Source organism: Arabidopsis lyrata (assembly GCF_000004255.2).
Source record: "Arabidopsis lyrata subsp. lyrata unplaced genomic scaffold ARALYscaffold_3, whole genome shotgun sequence".
Lineage (NCBI taxonomy): Eukaryota > Viridiplantae > Streptophyta > Magnoliopsida > Brassicales > Brassicaceae > Arabidopsis > Arabidopsis lyrata.
In genome coordinates this window covers 20,408,132-20,425,041 of record NW_003302553.1, presented here as the reverse complement: position 1 = coordinate 20,425,041, position 16,910 = coordinate 20,408,132, and the positions used below count along the sequence as shown (strand labels likewise).

Below are 16,910 nucleotides of genomic sequence, written 5' to 3'. Positions count from 1 at the left end.
ACTTTTTCAGTATATGCCTTTTGATGCACAAGGATTCCATTATTCACGTACTCAAGTTGCAATCCCAAACAAAATTTTGTCTTGCCTAGGTCTTTCATTTCGAATTTTTTCTTTAGATATTCGACTGTTTGGGCGATTTCCCCAGAGGTTCCAATGATGTTTAAATCATCCACATATACTGCTATGATTACAAATCCTTTGTTTGCAAACTTCTTTATGAAAATACATGGACTGATGGTATCATTCTTATAGCCTTCTTTGACTAGGTACTCACTTAATCTATTGTACCACATGCGCCCACTTTGTTTCAGTCCATAAAGCGATTTGTTCAGCCGTATGCAGTATTGGTCTCGAGACCCTTTCTTATCTTTATCTTTGAGCTCAATACCCTCTGGTAATCTCATATATATTTCATTATCCAGTGGACTTATATAAATATGCAGGCATTACATCCATTAGCCGCAAATCAAGTCATTTTCTTTTATATAGCAGACTTAGCAAAATTTAAATGTCATAGCATCCACCACAGGGGAGTATGTCTCTTCATAATCTATCCCCGGTCTTTGTGAGAATCCTTGTGCTACAAGCCGTGCCTTATATCTCACGATTTCATTATTCTCATTTCTCTTCCTCACAAAGACCCACTTGTGTCCTACTGGTTTTACATCAGATGGTGTCCTTAAGGTCGGACCAAACACATCCCTTTTCTTAATGATTCTTAGCTCCACGTTTTATGGTCTTGTACCATTTTAATCAATCAAGTCTTTGAGTGCACTCTAGTATAGACGTGGGCTCCTGATCCTCATTTATATTCATATATTCAAGTGCTACCTTGTATGTAAATAAATCATCTTATGTCGACATTCCTTATGGGTTCCATTATGTTCCAGACATGATATAATCGATTGAGATTAATTATTATCAAGACCTTTAACACTTTACAGCTTGGCGACCCAAGCTACATTGTTTGGTACCTGTACCTTAGAGCCGGCCGGCCTTATCTCCATGTCTGGGATGGTTTCCTTAATAACCTCGGTTCCTATTGCACCTTTCTTTAATTTCCGAGGATTTTTTTTTTTTATCATTGGAACCTTATTGGTCTACCACGTCTCATACGTTGTCTAGACTCTGTAGCAACTTGACTAAGTCCCTTTTGGACATCAATTCGTACTGGTGCATTACAAGCTGGTATGTACGATTTTGTAACTTTCTTTGGGTCAGCAAAGGAATCTGGCAATTGATTAGCTAGCTTTTCAAATGTATAATCTTATGGACCTCTGATTCTCATGCCAGAGTCCGAGGATCTTGCTAATTTAAGGATGTTTGATTCCATGATATTTCTTTTATTGCTTTACCCAACTTGTTCGTCTCTCCACCTAAAGTAGGAAACTCGGATTCATTAAAATGACAATCCGCGTATCTAGCCTTAAATAGATCACCCGTAGTTGGCTCTAGATACTTAATAATGGTGGGAGAATCAAATCCAACATATATTCCCATCCTCCTTTGAGGTCCCATCTTTGTTCTATGTGGTGGTGTAATCGGTACATATACGGCACACCCGAATGTCTTAAGATGGGATATGTCTAGCTCATGACCCATTAGTAACTGGGATGGTGAATATTTATGTTCACTAGATGGCCTTATGCGTATAAGCTCTGATGCATGTAAAACAGCATGTCCCCAAGCGGCTACTGGAAGCTTCGACCTCATGAGTAATGGTCGAGCTATCAATTGAATTCGTTTAATGAAGGATTCCGCTAATCCGTTCTGAGTATGTACACGTGCCACGGGATATTCCACACTTACCTCCATGGACATACAGTAGTCATTAAACGCTTGGGACGTAAATTCACCGGCATTATCTAGACGTATAGTCTTAAGCGGAAAATCTGGAAAATGGGCTCTCAGTCTTATAATCTGGGCCAACAACCTAGCAAACGCTTGGTTTCTAGAGGATAATAAGCACACATGCGACCATCTTGTCGATGCATCAATGAGGACCATGAAATATCTAAATGTCCCACATGGTGGGTGTATTGGTCCACATATATCCCCTTGTATCCTTTCTCGAAAGTTTAAGGTTTCTTTATTAACTTTTGCCGGTGATGGCCTTATAATGAGTTTCCCTTGTGAACATGCTTCACACGTGAGATTCTTAGGGATAACTCTTTTCTCTCTTAGGGTGTGCCCCTTTGAATTAGTTATTAGTTTACGCATCATACTATGATCCGGATGGCCAAGCCGGTCATGCCATAAAGTGAATTTCTCAATGAACTCTTTGTTCATTGCCATATTAGCTTCGATCATATCGATTTTAGCATAGTAGATGACCAGTGGATAATGCGGGTATAGTCTCTAGGACTTTCTTATGTCCTTTGGTGATCTCAATTATATTTAGGAATTCTTTGTTCCCTTCACTCTTTGTTTCAATATGGAAACCATTTAATCTTATATCTTTAAAACTCAATAAGCTCCTTTTTGAGCTGGGTGAATACAAGGCATCGCTTAGTTCAAGATGCGTGCCATTTGGTAATAGAACATGGGCTTGGCCGTAGCCCTCAATAAGACTTGCTATACCCGCTATAGTGCTAATATTGGCATTTTTCATTATGAGATTTAGAAAATATCTCTTGTCTTTTAAGATCATGTGGCTTGATCCACTATCAATCACAAGTATCTTCTTGTCCTTAGTCATTTCTTATATGGACAAGAATCATGTTTTAAACATAAAGTAATATAAAATAAATTCAAGGAGATAACAATTAATGAACACATAAAACGGCAAAGAACACACAAAGGTTTTGATGTCGAAATCAGATTTACCAACTTGATTCTTTTAGGCAATCAGAAGTTTTATACTCCATTAGATCATCTTGATCATGTTCAAAATTATTTTCACCATCTTTATATATACCAAATGGGCTTTAGGATTCTTCCTTTCACACTCTCTTGATAGAGGTTACAATGATGTTTGGAAGTCCTACATATCTTAGCCCAATGGTTCCCCATTCCATATCTATGGCACACTTATTTGGTCGAGTGTTGTGGTTTGGAAATACCATAGCGTCCTCGCCCTCGACCACGGCCAAAATTGGGCTCACAACCACGGTTATAGTGGTTCCCACGGCCGGATGAATTATAGTGGCAACGGCCACGTCCTTTCCATCCACCACGGCCACGGCCGTGTGGTCTATCATTCTGGACGTGGTTAGTTTCTTTGGAATTTTTTTTCTTATCCTCTGCGGCCTTATTGGCATCAAGTAATGGGGTTAATCTATGAGGTCTTAATTTACTTTTTTTCCTTCAGTAAGTCATTATTTTGCTCAACTAGCAATAGACTCATCCAAAGACTTATAGTCCTAGATTCTGAGACTCTCAATAAGATGGTGGCTAAAATTGCCTTGTATCTATCTTTCTCTCTTGGCATTATTGCCATATGTGATACATTCACCAAGTCCTTTTGACTTTAGGATAATCTTAGTATCCATTGCCCATTTCAAATAATTATCTCCTAAGAGATTTAGGGCAGTAAAATACAAGTTGTAATTCAACATCTACAAGCAAAGAGGTTTAAGTCAAAATCATGTAATCGTTAATGTCATGCGGTATTTAAGACCGAACCATGAATCGATTTCTATTTCTTAAGGTTTTCCTATCTTGAATAGGTTTTAGGAATTTCCTAATTTAATTAGGATTTAGGGTTTTTTAGAATTTTCTATTTTCAATAGGATTTAGAATTTTTCTTTTTTTATTTAGGTTTTCCTGTTTTCTTTAGGATTTAGCTTTTCCTATTTAGAATAAGATTTAGGGTATTTAGGATTTCCTATTTTCAATAGGATTTAGAATTTTTCTTTTTTATTTAGGTTTTCCTGTTTTCTTTAGGATTTAGCTTTTCCTATTTAGAATAAGATTTAGGGTTTTTAGGATTCTCCTATTCACAATAGGATTATTCCTTTTCTAGGTGTCTAGGGTTCATGCGATTTTAGGTTTTGATTTCTATCAATTTATGCATGCAACCAATCATAGAAACAATCAATCTAAACAACCTAAACAACTTCAATCAATCGATTAATATTTTAGGGATTTCGGATTTGATTTGATTTAGGTTTTAAGGTTTCAGCCATGGTTAAGTGTTTTCGAGTTTGAGAGTTAGGTTTAAGCAATAACTTTTCTAACAACTTAAACGAGTCAAGCAATCGAATCATACAAGCAAAAGCAATCACTTAATCAATCATTATCCGTTTTTAAGATTTCGCTTTGCATTAGGTTCAAGTTCGATTTTGGTCTTTAAGCTTTTAGGGTTTCGTTTTTACCTTTCACCTTATGGGGCTTGTATGGATGTGAACCGGGAGCTAAAGACCTCGGTTTTCAAACTTATCACGAACTTGTTGTTTTCCGACGGTGGCCCGACGCGAAACGGCCACGATCCGACGATGTCCCGACAGCGATCCGACAGCAATCCGACGGTGATTCCGACGGTGGTAATGGCGATCATGAGTTTTTAGTGAATTAGGTTTTAGGATCGTTAAGAGCAAGTCGTGCTGATAACGTGTTATGAATCTCGTGTATTCTTATTGATTAATGAATGAGGTTACAATTTATATATATACACAATAGGGGAGACAAATCCCAATTGGACTAGGAAACACTAAAGCCCACTAAGACTAACATAAACCGTCTTTGGCCTTGGTCGGTTGGGCGAGTCTTCTAGAAGCTAGACATGGGCCTTCTAGAACATGGACATGGGCCACGGTTATGGAGTCCATCCGTTATGTGGTTTACAACAAGTTGAAAATATTAAGATTTATAATATATATAATGTAAGATCTTTCTATCGACAAACTAGATTTGGAGGCATCTTTATATGATCTATGATGAAACTAATGAAAATAAGAATGAAAATGTTGGTCTAATTAAATATTTGAACTTGATCCTTTTAATCTTTATCTTTTATAATTTTAGTTAACCTATTTAATATTGATGTTTTGAACTTGTATTGTTTAATTAAACCATTTTTTTTATAGTTTTATGATAATGTTATATATATACATATATTATATATATGTATGTGTATACGTTTCCAAAACGTTTACAATCTCTAATATTAGAAAAAAATTGTTTCTCGTTTTCGAAACGTTTCGCTTCCACGTTTTCGTTTCCGTTTCCATGCAACACTGTCAGGCCCGGCCCACCACACATTTCTATGAAACATGGGTATTGGGCCTCCATATTTTTTAAGTTTTTTAGTGTCAAAATTAGGCCTCAAAAATATTTGTCATTGCAAATAATAGACCCTATTTTTCTGAAATTTTCAGATTTAGTCTCAATTTTTAAATTTTATCTATTTGTTATTGCCAAAATAGGCCCCATTTTTCTAAACTTTTAAGATTTGGTCTCAAATTTTAATTTATTCTACAAAATCCATCAAAAAAAAAAAATTTGTATCGGGCCTCTTCTTTCACAGGGCCGGCACTGAACACTGCTAGTACATATGTCTTTATAAGAAGAGAAGATAAAAGATATTTTTGGGATTGTCTTTTTCTTCTTCAAGTCAAGCAATCTTGGTGTATTTGTTTTGGTTTTTTTTTTTTTTCATCTTGTATTTGTTTTTGAATGTTCCCTTGATCTTATCACTTTTTTAAAGAAAAAAAAAGTTTAAGAAAATGAAAACAGTGGTGGCAGCTATCTTTATTCTTCTGGCCAAGGTGTACCTAGGCCTGGGCATATTACCCGAACCCGAAGAACCGAACCGAACCCGATCCAAAAAACCCGATCCGAATCCGAATCCGAAGTTTTAAAATACCCGAACGGGTTCTAAACTTCACAACCCAAAAATCCAAACCCGAACCCGACCCAAACCCTAACCCGAACAAGTACCCGAACATACCCGAAATATAAGTACATAGTTATAATATACTAGATTTACTCGTCCGCGCATTGCGCGGAATATCAAATTTCAACTGGGTATAATACAAAATGTTAAGAATAATCATAATCACTTGAATTTTAAAAACTATATATATATATATATATATATATATTCATACTTGTTTTACAAAACAATCTACAACATAGAAAATTATAAAATATATTTGGTACGTACCGCGTAATAACAAAAGTTATATAAGATTAATCGGTCTCGGTAGTCATCAATGAATTTTTTTTTATCAAAAAGAGAGTTATATCCATAAACAAATCTTGTAAATATAACTGTCTTTGATGTTTTGACCTATTCGTACCTCATACTAAAAGTAAATTTGCTGAGTTTGAACATCAATTTATGAAAATATATAAACGTAATATTCATGCCGCTTCAATAGGTTTGAAGAGCACAATTTACCTATTGAAGCAAGACCATCATACCTTAAGGAAAGTTTTGACCAAATCATGAATGTCTTAATCTTATCTATCCTACTACGCTTACATGGCTCGACGATTTAACCTGATATTGAATATGATAGTCTGGTTTACTAAACCAAACTATCCGATAATGCATACATATATCTGATGAATATCGTTTAGTCATGTGCATACATATATCCGATGCTTCAAGCATTACTCAATTTCTCTTCAAATATTTTTCGTCATCTTCTATGATGCATTTGTTCGCTTCCCAACATCTACTCTTTTTTATCTTCTATGCTCACTTTAATAAAACTTTAAATTGATTCTTAACTGAAAACTATTTCCTCATTTTCATCTTTTTAGTTTATTTTATTTTATTAATTATATGGTTTTCATGCTTCAACGTAATATAATTTTACGAAAGATATATATTTGTTAAAATTTCCTCAACACTACTTATTTAGATTTTTACCTATATTTAAACATATTCACCTTTTTATTTAGAAAGCAAACAATAATATAGATATAACTTTATTATTTTTATTGTTATATTTTACTATAATTTAATATTAAGATACAATTAATTTTTATATTTTTTCGTCAATGTGAATTTATACTATTACTCTCTTGAAATATAATATTCAATTTTAAATATGAATTATTTCTTATATCTTAAAAAAACTTTTACAATCATACATTTACTATAACATTTAACCTTTTTTTTAATCTAAAAATAATATTATTTTAAATAAATTTCTTCCACTTCATTATGATCTCTTTAATTTAATGTTTCCATGAAATATGAATATCTTCTTATTATTAAAAAAAAAAAAACTCTTATAGCTTTCCATTTCAATTCAATTCTTTTTTCATCCTATATTATATTTGAGGTTTCTTTATTATTCTTAAAAATGATAGTTTTTAAACGTTTTTTATTTTTAATAAGTTATTATTTGTTTTTAATTGTATAATAAATTTCATTAAGAAGCTTTTTGTCCATCTTAATAACATTGGTATTTTTATGAAATTTTCATAATTATTTTTTTATTTATTAATTAAATATTTAGGTATTATGTTCATTTTAAGTTATATATTAACAAAAAATTAATTTAAGTGTTTTATATGTAAATATGTTACACTTGTGTTATTATTATTCATGTAACCTTTATTTAAAACTGTGCATTAATTGATGATTACTTCTTTGATAATGAGATGTAATTAACTATGAAATTAAATATTTTGAAATAATTATTAGTAGGATCCATAATATTAATTTGGTGATGATGTGGACACCCTAAGAGGAGAGAAAACTCTCCCATTATATATATAGATTAGTAATATTTATATTTTTAAAAACTTAAGTGCCTAAATTATTTGGATGTTAAGAATTTTTGGGTGTTTTAGTTACTTTTGGCTAGATTCGGTTAAAAAATACTTGGGTTTTATAGATTTTTGAGTATTTTTCAATACTTTGCAAAGAGTCGGATACAAAATTTTTAATATTTGGATACTTCGGGTAAACCCGAATCCGAACCCGAAATATCCGATCCGAACCCGACCAGAACCCGAAATTTTAAAATACCCGAATGGGTCTTAGTTTTATATATCCGAAAAACTCGAACCCAAAAAATCCGATCCGAACCCGACCCGAATATCCGAACGCCCAGGCCTAGGTGTACCAATCTAAGATATTTTATAATCTTATCCGAAATATACACAAAAAAAAAAAAAAAAAAAAAATCAACGGCGCTTATACTATGGGCCATATTGAAATCATCACTTTATTACTATCTCCGTCACTATCAAAACTTTTTCTTCTCTCTATAAATACAAAAATCTCAATCCTTATCCACTTCACTCCTAGTTTCATAATAATATCTTCAGCAGAGATGATAAAATCAGTGACTCTTCGCTCGTTTCATCTCCCTATTGAGTTTAACGACACCAAATTCGCCGCACCGTCGTTTCCCCCCGCGAGATCCTTCCCGGTGGTTCGTTGTTCAAGCACCAGAGACGTCCCTAAGCTTGAACTCTTCAGCCGCGGAAAATTCGACCGGATTCTTCAAGATCCGCCTCTAATCGAAAAAGCCGAAACCGAACTCTCAGGTTCAACAATTTCATTCGCTTTCGATACACAGACGAACATGTTCTGATTTGGGTTTGATTTTGATTTCAGATTACTGTTCGACGCTTGAAGGTGATGATTCTTACAGTTGCTGGAGAGCTTACTTTGAACTCAAAGATCTCGAAGTAAATAATTCTTTATATTTTTGCAATTTGTGAATTTTACTTGAGAATTTTAATCACTTAAACAATCTTTTACTCTTTGTTATGGTCTATGTGATTGCAGAGAGAGAAGCCTAAGGTTGAAGTTGAGAATTTGATTTTGCAAACAGGCGGTGTGAAATCGCTAATCGGGTGTTTACATGGAGTTGCGTCAATGGAGAAAGACAACAAAACCAAGAATGGTTTAAATAGAGAGAAAGGAATGAAGTTGCATATTCATATTCCTGATGGTTTACCAAAATCTGAACAAGAATTGGAGGAAGAAGAGAAATCGAAAATGCCGGATTCCGCTTTCACTAGGTTGCTTAGAACTAAAGGAACTATCCCTGCTTGGTTCTCTCACGCTCCTGATCACGAAACCGACTGAAGTGGATTACGGTACCTTTAGAAAGTTGTTTTCTTATCACACTTATATGTAAATATAGTTCTTGGTTTTGCTTTAGATCATATAGTGTCCTCTTTGTTTAAGATGTGAACATATTGCCATAGAAATGTGGTTGTTATTGCTTGATGTTCGCGAATGTTTTCAGTTTGTTTAATGCCGTGTGCCTATTATAGTACTACGCGGTTTTGGTTTACGAAGAGATTTCTATTCTTGATTATGTTTGTTCTCCGGATGTGAAGCTAAATCTTTGAAAGGAAAACAAGAGTCTTCTAAATATAGGCAAAAGATTTGTTTGGTGATGCGAAATGAAAATTGTTTGACATTATTAATAATAACCCTTTGGTGTTTTCATCGAACCTTTCTATGCCCCATATCTATAAGCAGCCCTTGGGTATTGTCCAAGGTTTTGTTCTAAGCCATGACTAAACCCCAATTTTCTTTCTCGCCCTTTGGCTGCATCCTCTTTTTCTTTTCTTTCTTCTTCTTCTTTTCTTCTGTTGTTTTAGCACTCACCGATGCAGAAGCTTCATTTATTGCACAACGACAGCTCTTGACGTTACCTGAAAATGGCGAACTTCCTGATGATATTGAGTATGAGGTTGATCTTAAGGTGACATTTGCCAACCATAGGCTTAAGAGAGCGTATATTGCTCTCCAAGCCTGGAAAAAGGCGGTGTATTCAGACCCGTTTAATACCACGGGAAACTGGCATGGCCCTCATGTGTGTGGCTACACGGGCGTGTTCTGCGCCCCAGCTCTTGATGATCCTAACGTTGCGGTTGTGGCGGGGGTTGATTTGAATGGTGCGGATATCGCAGGGCATTTACCGGCTGAACTTGGTTTGATGACAGATGTTGCAATGTTTCATTTGAATTCGAACCGGTTCTGTGGTATCATACCTAAAAGTTTCGAGAAGTTGAGTCTAATGCACGAGTTCGATGTCAGCAACAACCGGTTTGTTGGACCTTTCCCTTCCGTAGTCCTCTCATGGCCGGCCGTTAAGTTCATCGACCTTAGATACAATGATTTCGAAGGTCAAGTCCCTCCTGAGCTTTTCAAGAAGGATCTCGATGCCATTTTCTTGAACAACAACAGATTCACGTCTACCATTCCTGATTCTCTCGGAGAATCCTCAGCCTCCGTCGTGACCTTTGCTCACAACAAATTCAGCGGTTGTATCCCTAGAAGTATTGGAAACATGAAGAATCTCAACGAGATTATCTTTAAGGACAACAGTCTTGGCGGTTGTTTCCCATCAGAGATCGGGAAGCTATCCAATGTGAACGTGTTTGACGCTAGCATGAACTCCTTCACCGGTGTTCTACCTCCAAGCTTTGTCGGGCTTACCAGTCTAGAAGAGTTTGATATCTCTGGGAATAAACTCACTGGGTTCATGCCAGAGAATATCTGCAAGTTGCCTAAATTAGTTAACTTGACGTACGCCTACAATTACTTCAACGGGCAAGGTGATTCATGTGTCCCAGGTAGTCAGAAGGAGATTGCATTGGATGATACACGCAACTGCTTGCCAGATCGACCTAAGCAACGATCAGCCAAGGAATGTGCGGTGGTGATTAGCCGTCCAGTCGATTGTAGTAAGGACAAGTGTGCTGGTGGTTCTAGCTACGTTACACCGTCGAAGTCTCCATCACCTGTGCCAACTAGGCCAGTTCATAAACCACAACCACCGAAAGAATCACCACAACCAAATGACCCATATAATCAGTCTCCAGTAAAGTTCCGGCGAAGCCCGCCTCCACCACAACAACCACATCACCCTGTGGTTCACTCTCCACCGCCTACACCGCCAGTTTTATCTCCTCCTCCCTCACCGCCGGTCCATTCAACTCCATCACCGGTTCATAAACCTCAACCACCGAAAGAGTCGCCGCAACCAAATGACCCATATGATCAGTCTCCTGTGAAGTTCCGGCGTAGTCCACCTCCACCTCCGGTTCACTCTCCCCCACCTGCATCGCCGGTTCACTCTCCACCACCACCACCACCAGTATATTCTCCACCGCCCCCACCACCAGTCTATTCACCACCACCACCGGTTTATTCTCCACCGCCACCACCACCAGTGCACTCTCCTCCACCGCCAGTACATTCTCCTCCACCGCCAGTCCATTCACCACCACCACCGGTACACTCTCCTCCCCCGCCAGTCCATTCACCACCACCTCCAGTCCATTCTCCACCGCCACCAGTCTATTCACCTCCACCACCAGTTTATTCTCCACCGCCACCACCACCAGTCCATTCACCACCACCGCCCATACATTCTCCTCCTCCGCCAGTCCATTCACCACCCCCACCAGTCCATTCTCCTCCACCGCCACCACCGCCAGACCATTCACCACCTCCACCGGTATACTCTCCACCACCACCTGTCCACTCCCCTCCACCACCTGTATATTCCCCACCACCACCAGTACATTCTCCTCCACCGCCGCCAGTAAACTCACCACCACCACCACCACCACCAGTCTACTCTCCTCCACATTTACCGCCAAAAATGAGTTCACCACCAACACAAACACCGGTCAACTCTCCTCCACCACAAACACCAACACGGACAGTAGAAGCACCACCGCCAAGTGAGGAATTCATCATTCCACCATTCATCGGCCACCAATATGCTTCACCACCACCTCCAATATTCCAAGGCTACTAAATTTAGAGAGAGTGAAGTCTTTATATGAATCACGTCATGAGGAAAACAGAAGATAACAAAATTTGAAGAAGACAGAAGAAGAAGAAGAAAAAGAAAGGGAGGGCAATGTATCGTAGTGGCATTAACTCCTTAAAGAATCGTACAAAGTTTGTGTAGTAACAGTTTATAACATCTTTTGGGTCCATAAAAGATTTTAACACTTCAAAAAACAGAGTTGTTGTTGTTATGCTTCTTCTCTTGTGCTTTAAGGCCGTTTATGATGGTATCCTAGAATCTACATATTTGCGATATCTTATTCGTTAATAAAGATATTTTCTTAGGTGAACAAATTACCGATCAAACTAGCTAAAGATATGGACTCGATTTTTTTAGGGAATTTTGATAATACTGCCCTCTTTTGAGTTTTAATTTTTGGGAATGACATTTAAAAAACTCATCGTGGGCAACGCCATTTTTGGGACTTAGAAAGACGAAAATGCTCTCGCTTTACCGTGTAAGAGAAGACGATGTGACGTTTGGAGAGACGTGCCTGCGCTATTAATTACGGTCTAGTAGCCGGGTTTCCGTTTCCAAAGCGACAAAATATTTTAAGATTAAAAGTTGAAAAAGTGAAACGACATTACTTTACAGAGGAAGAAATCGAGAATTTTACCCAATAAAACTCTCTCCACCATTTTAACCTAATCGAGGAGCTCTACTTCTTTTCAATCTTCTGTAAACTTAACTTTAAAAAACTGGAACTTTATTCTGGTATTTGGTAGTCTTCGTCCACGATATACCGAAGGGAAAGAAAGGTAAATATCATACTGAATCTCTCTATAATCGTCATTGTCATTGTTATTGTGAAAAAAAGTGAGTTGTGTTGTCCATATGTATATCAATTACGTCCACGTTAACAAAAATTTTATGTCCACAATTTCCAGGTCTTAAAATAATGGAATTTGACGAGGATACGCAAGGGCTAATTGAGTATCAGGCGGGTAAAGATCAAAATCGGGTAGAGTGGGACAGGGACGGGGGAGTTACAATTGTCCCGGAACTTCTACCTGAAAGGCTATTCGCGACAGATCGATACCCTGTAAAAGGGAGAATCAACTCCTAATCAAAACCTGAGTATTTGCTCGACATTGTAGACGTTTTGCAGGGTACCAAGGAATTGGAATATCTGCAAAATTCGCCGTTGGGTTCTCTGTTTGAGTTGCCAATTAGGAAATGCTCCCTATCGGGTAAACTGGTCCACAACATATTATGCCGTTCACTTGTTACAGCAAAGGAACATGAGTTGTGGTTCGTTTTCGGAGGCCATCCATTTCGTTTCTCCCTTAGAGAGTTTGGTCTCGTGACGGGGCTTCCATGTTTTCCATATCCACCAGCCGAAGAGATAACAAAGGCTCAAACTGCAACAGGGAACTCAGAACCGTTTTGGAAGACATTGTTTGGGAATAAGAAAGTGGTTACTATCGATGATATTGTTAGGTCGTTGAAGGTGGACAGTAGGAAACCACCAGAGGGACAAATGCCTGGATGGAAAAAATTGAGGCTTGCACTTGTAGTGATTGTGGAGGGAATTCTGATATGCGACAGCCAGCCGGTGAGAGCGTCATCGGAGGTGGTTGAAATGGTGAGGAACCTGGGGACTTTTTTTTCGTATCCGTGGGGACGTGAATCTTTCAATTTGACCATGCGGATGGTTAAAGTGGGCTCGAAAGTAGATTCTGTGGAATCACTAGTTGCGAAAATGAAACAGTCTCACGTAGCAACACACGGGTTCATTTTGTCGCTTCAACTTCTGATTCTCCATTGCATCCCACTGTTGGAGACCTATCTTCCCGACAATGACGATGAACAGACCTTCACCGACCGTTCTGTGTTCCAACTGGCGAAGCTGAAATCATTCCACAACTCGAATATCTTGGAAGCTGAAAACAATCCGGAGGTAAAAATCATAAATATATGTGGAAAATAGACTCAATTTATAAAAAATATTAACACGAATTTTGTTTTTCAGTTGGATGTAATCTCTATCTTAGAGACCGAAGAGCCTATTGATGAAGGTCAATACGGTTGGGAAGACGAAGTCGTAGATCCGGGGGTGGAGTATATAATGAGCCTTTTAGAGAAAGGTGTCACAATTGGCAAAGAAATCTGGCATGGTGGATATGATGGTCTACCAAGAATGTCTATACCAGGTCCGAAAATTGTGAAAAAGGAAAAAAAATTGCCCATCCCTCGGAAGAGATCTAGGAAAGAAGAAGTAATAGAGGAAGTAGCGGACGATGGCAACGCCGGAGATGATAACCAAGACGTCAGAGATGATGAACCTGTGGTTGGAGAGCAAGTGAATATGCAATTAGATGGACATGTCGTCTCGATGGTGGACAAGAAAATAAAAGCCCATAAGAAGGAATTAATGTCTATGGTGGACAAAAAAATGTTGACTTTAAGAACTGAGTTGTTGAGGGAAATCAAATCGGGCAAAGGACAAGAGCTTGGGAAGGTTGGAATTAAAAAGTGTGGCGTGAAAAATTCTGAAAAGTGTGAGGGTAAAAAGGTGCAAGCATGTCTGACGCGAAAGCGTGAAGGAATTCGTATTAAGAAAGTGAAAGGGGTCGTCGATGAGTCTGGGCAGGTAGATGTGGACGACTACTTAGGGGTTAATGATGTACTTAAAAGTATGAAAGTCAACGATGGTGGACAGTCGGATTTAGCGCGAGAAGTTGAGGTAAGTCGTAAATGTTTTACATCTCCCTAGTAGACAAAACCGTCCGTAATATTTGTCCATGATCAGGTTGAAGATGATCCGATGATTCAATCTGGATTTGAAGGCTTAGAGAAGACCGAAAAAGAGCATTCGATTGAAGATGATACAACGTTTTATAAAGAGGTACTCATAATTAAACAGTGGAGATTTCTTTTTAAAATTCGTGAGTAAAAGATGTCTTCCAAAGTATCCATTTGTTTGTCCATTATTTATATTTGCTCCTAATCCCTCATTTATCATGTACAGAGTGAAAACATTGATGAAACTGGGGGAGGTCTTCATGAGCAGGTAAATAGGTTTTTTAAGTTCAATTACTAAGTTTGATGTTCTTGACTAATAATTTCTTAAAAATAGGTAACTGGGACGGAGTACGAAGAAGAAAACAATGGACAAGAAAAAGAAGATGAAAACGATGACGTTGAGAAATCTGATGACGTAGAGGGGGAAGAAAGATCGGGTGATGGACAAGATGATGAAACATCAGGGGAGGGGGACTGCAATGAAACAAATGAAGATGACAGGGACGAGATCGAAGCGAAGGAAAGAGGGTTTGTAGAAAACGCCGAGTACGTTCTGCCACACAGTGAAAATATGGACATTAACAAAGAAAAAATCAGTCAAATATCCATCGAGAACTCAGAAAAAGTTGTAGACAATTCTGAATCTGAGATGGCGGTGGACAACATTAAAGACTCAGAAAAAGTTGTAGACAATTCTGAATCTGAGAAAGTGGTGGACAATAGTATAGACTCAGAACAACAGAAGTCCACCGAACCTGCTGACGGTGCAGATGTCCACAGTGAAAGCAAGGACGGTGTAGAGGAAACTCAATCCGTCGAGGTAATCTGATTTGTATTTTTAATATTTGTGCGCATAAACTTTTCATATTACTGCTATAATGCTGTTATTTTAGGAGGATGATGAAAAAAGGTCCACTGAACCAACGGAACGTGTAGATGTAAATGATGAGGGGAATGATGAAGAAAAAGAGGAAGGTCAATCTAACGAGGTATTTTAAATTTGTAGTAAGATTCTTACTTGGTTATTGAAACTTAGACTCATTCTTCTATATTGTGTGGTTTAGGAAGAGGTTATGATGGAGATGGAAACTGTCGTGGACAAAAAAGAAGAATGTTTTGAGGAAGATGATATTGGAAAGCAGGTTGTAGACAACGTCAAAGGACGACGAGGGATAAAACGTCATGAGGACATTAACAAAACTTTGCCTTCAAAACGAGTCAAAAAAGCTCCTAACAGATATGGAGACACTCCTGACAACAAACGACAACCTGGGGGAATTGAACTGTACACTCCATTCCGGAAAGTTGATGTTTTGAAAAAAAAGAAGTTCCTTGCAAAGTTGTCAAGCTATAAGAAAAAGTAAGTCAATTACATATGTGATTAGTTAAAATATTGTCCACGGAAAAAAAGTTTGCTTATTTTTCCCCTTCCTAGGGAATACATAATCGATGGACATCCTGTTCCAAACACTTTCTTCTCTGAGATTATGACGCCGAAGCATTGGGTTGATACACCTGTAAGTCCACTACTTTTTTAAAATAGTTATTTGAAAATCTAAATTTCCCTCAATGCTAAGGCATCTCCTTATTTGTCCATCAATAAAAAATAGGAGATGGAAGCTATGCTAAGCCTAGTTTGGCGAAAGCTGGGAGAATCATTCAACAATTCAAGGATTGCTGTTCTAGATACCTGGTTTACTAGTATGCTTTGCAATGAATACCCTCGATTCAAGAAGTGGAATAAGAGTGTACCTTTCCAGTGGAACTCAGTGTGCAAGAATTACGTCCGTGGACATGTGCCAAGCCGGTCAGGGAATATAATGTGGTTTGAAGATGTCGATATAATCTACCTGCCTATGAATTGGAGAAAGGGTCATTGGGTCTGCCTGGTGGTGCTGTTAAAAGAGGGTAAGATTGATATTTTAGACCCACTAATCTCTGGAAACGATTTGAAAAAGGTAAAAAAGATCATGACTCCTATTGTGGAGATGCTTCCCGGTCTAATTAGGGATGAGGTCACTTCACCTACAGCGTACCCGCGGCCCGACACATTTACTTTCGAAAGACTTGTTGCCATCTCTCAAAATGAACGCACTGGTGACTGCGGGCCATTTTCAGTGAAGTTAATTGAACTTCATGGGCAGGGTTTAGGCGTTGATGGTATCACGGATGAAATGGTGGACAGCTTCCGGCTTACTTATGCTATGGACGTTTACGAGGAGTTTGTGGGTGCATTTAGCAACTAATGGTTATGTGTTATTTATGTTGTTTTAAGAACTGTTTGCTTTTATTTATGTGTGAACCTCGTCGTATGTTTTTGAACTTGGTAACATTTGGATTATTGCATTTTATATTTGGTTTTGGCTATAACTTTGAACAATACGAATTGGTTAGTTAAGTTTTAAATAATATTAATAACTCGAAAAACCATAA

General features: G+C 37.8%; 2 protein-coding genes across 2 annotated transcripts; both read left to right on the top strand.

Annotated features, from left to right (window-relative positions):
• The first annotated feature begins 8,186 nt into the window (after positions 1-8,186).
• On the top strand, positions 8,187-9,234 carry LOC9322053 (CCG-binding protein 1). The gene is made up of 3 exons (XM_002885941.2): positions 8,187-8,454; positions 8,525-8,598; positions 8,699-9,234. The coding sequence occupies exons 1-3, from the start codon at positions 8,238-8,240 to the stop codon at positions 8,999-9,001; spliced, it is 594 nt and encodes a 197-aa protein (XP_002885987.1). The 5' UTR covers positions 8,187-8,237; the 3' UTR covers positions 9,002-9,234.
• A 102-nt stretch (positions 9,235-9,336) lies between these two features.
• LOC9319993 (pollen-specific leucine-rich repeat extensin-like protein 3) lies at positions 9,337-11,986 on the top strand. The gene has a single exon (XM_021032757.1). It carries the CDS (start codon positions 9,438-9,440, stop codon positions 11,694-11,696), a length of 2,259 nt encoding a protein of 752 aa, XP_020888416.1. The 5' UTR covers positions 9,337-9,437; the 3' UTR covers positions 11,697-11,986.
• The last annotated feature ends 4,924 nt before the right edge of the window (positions 11,987-16,910 follow it).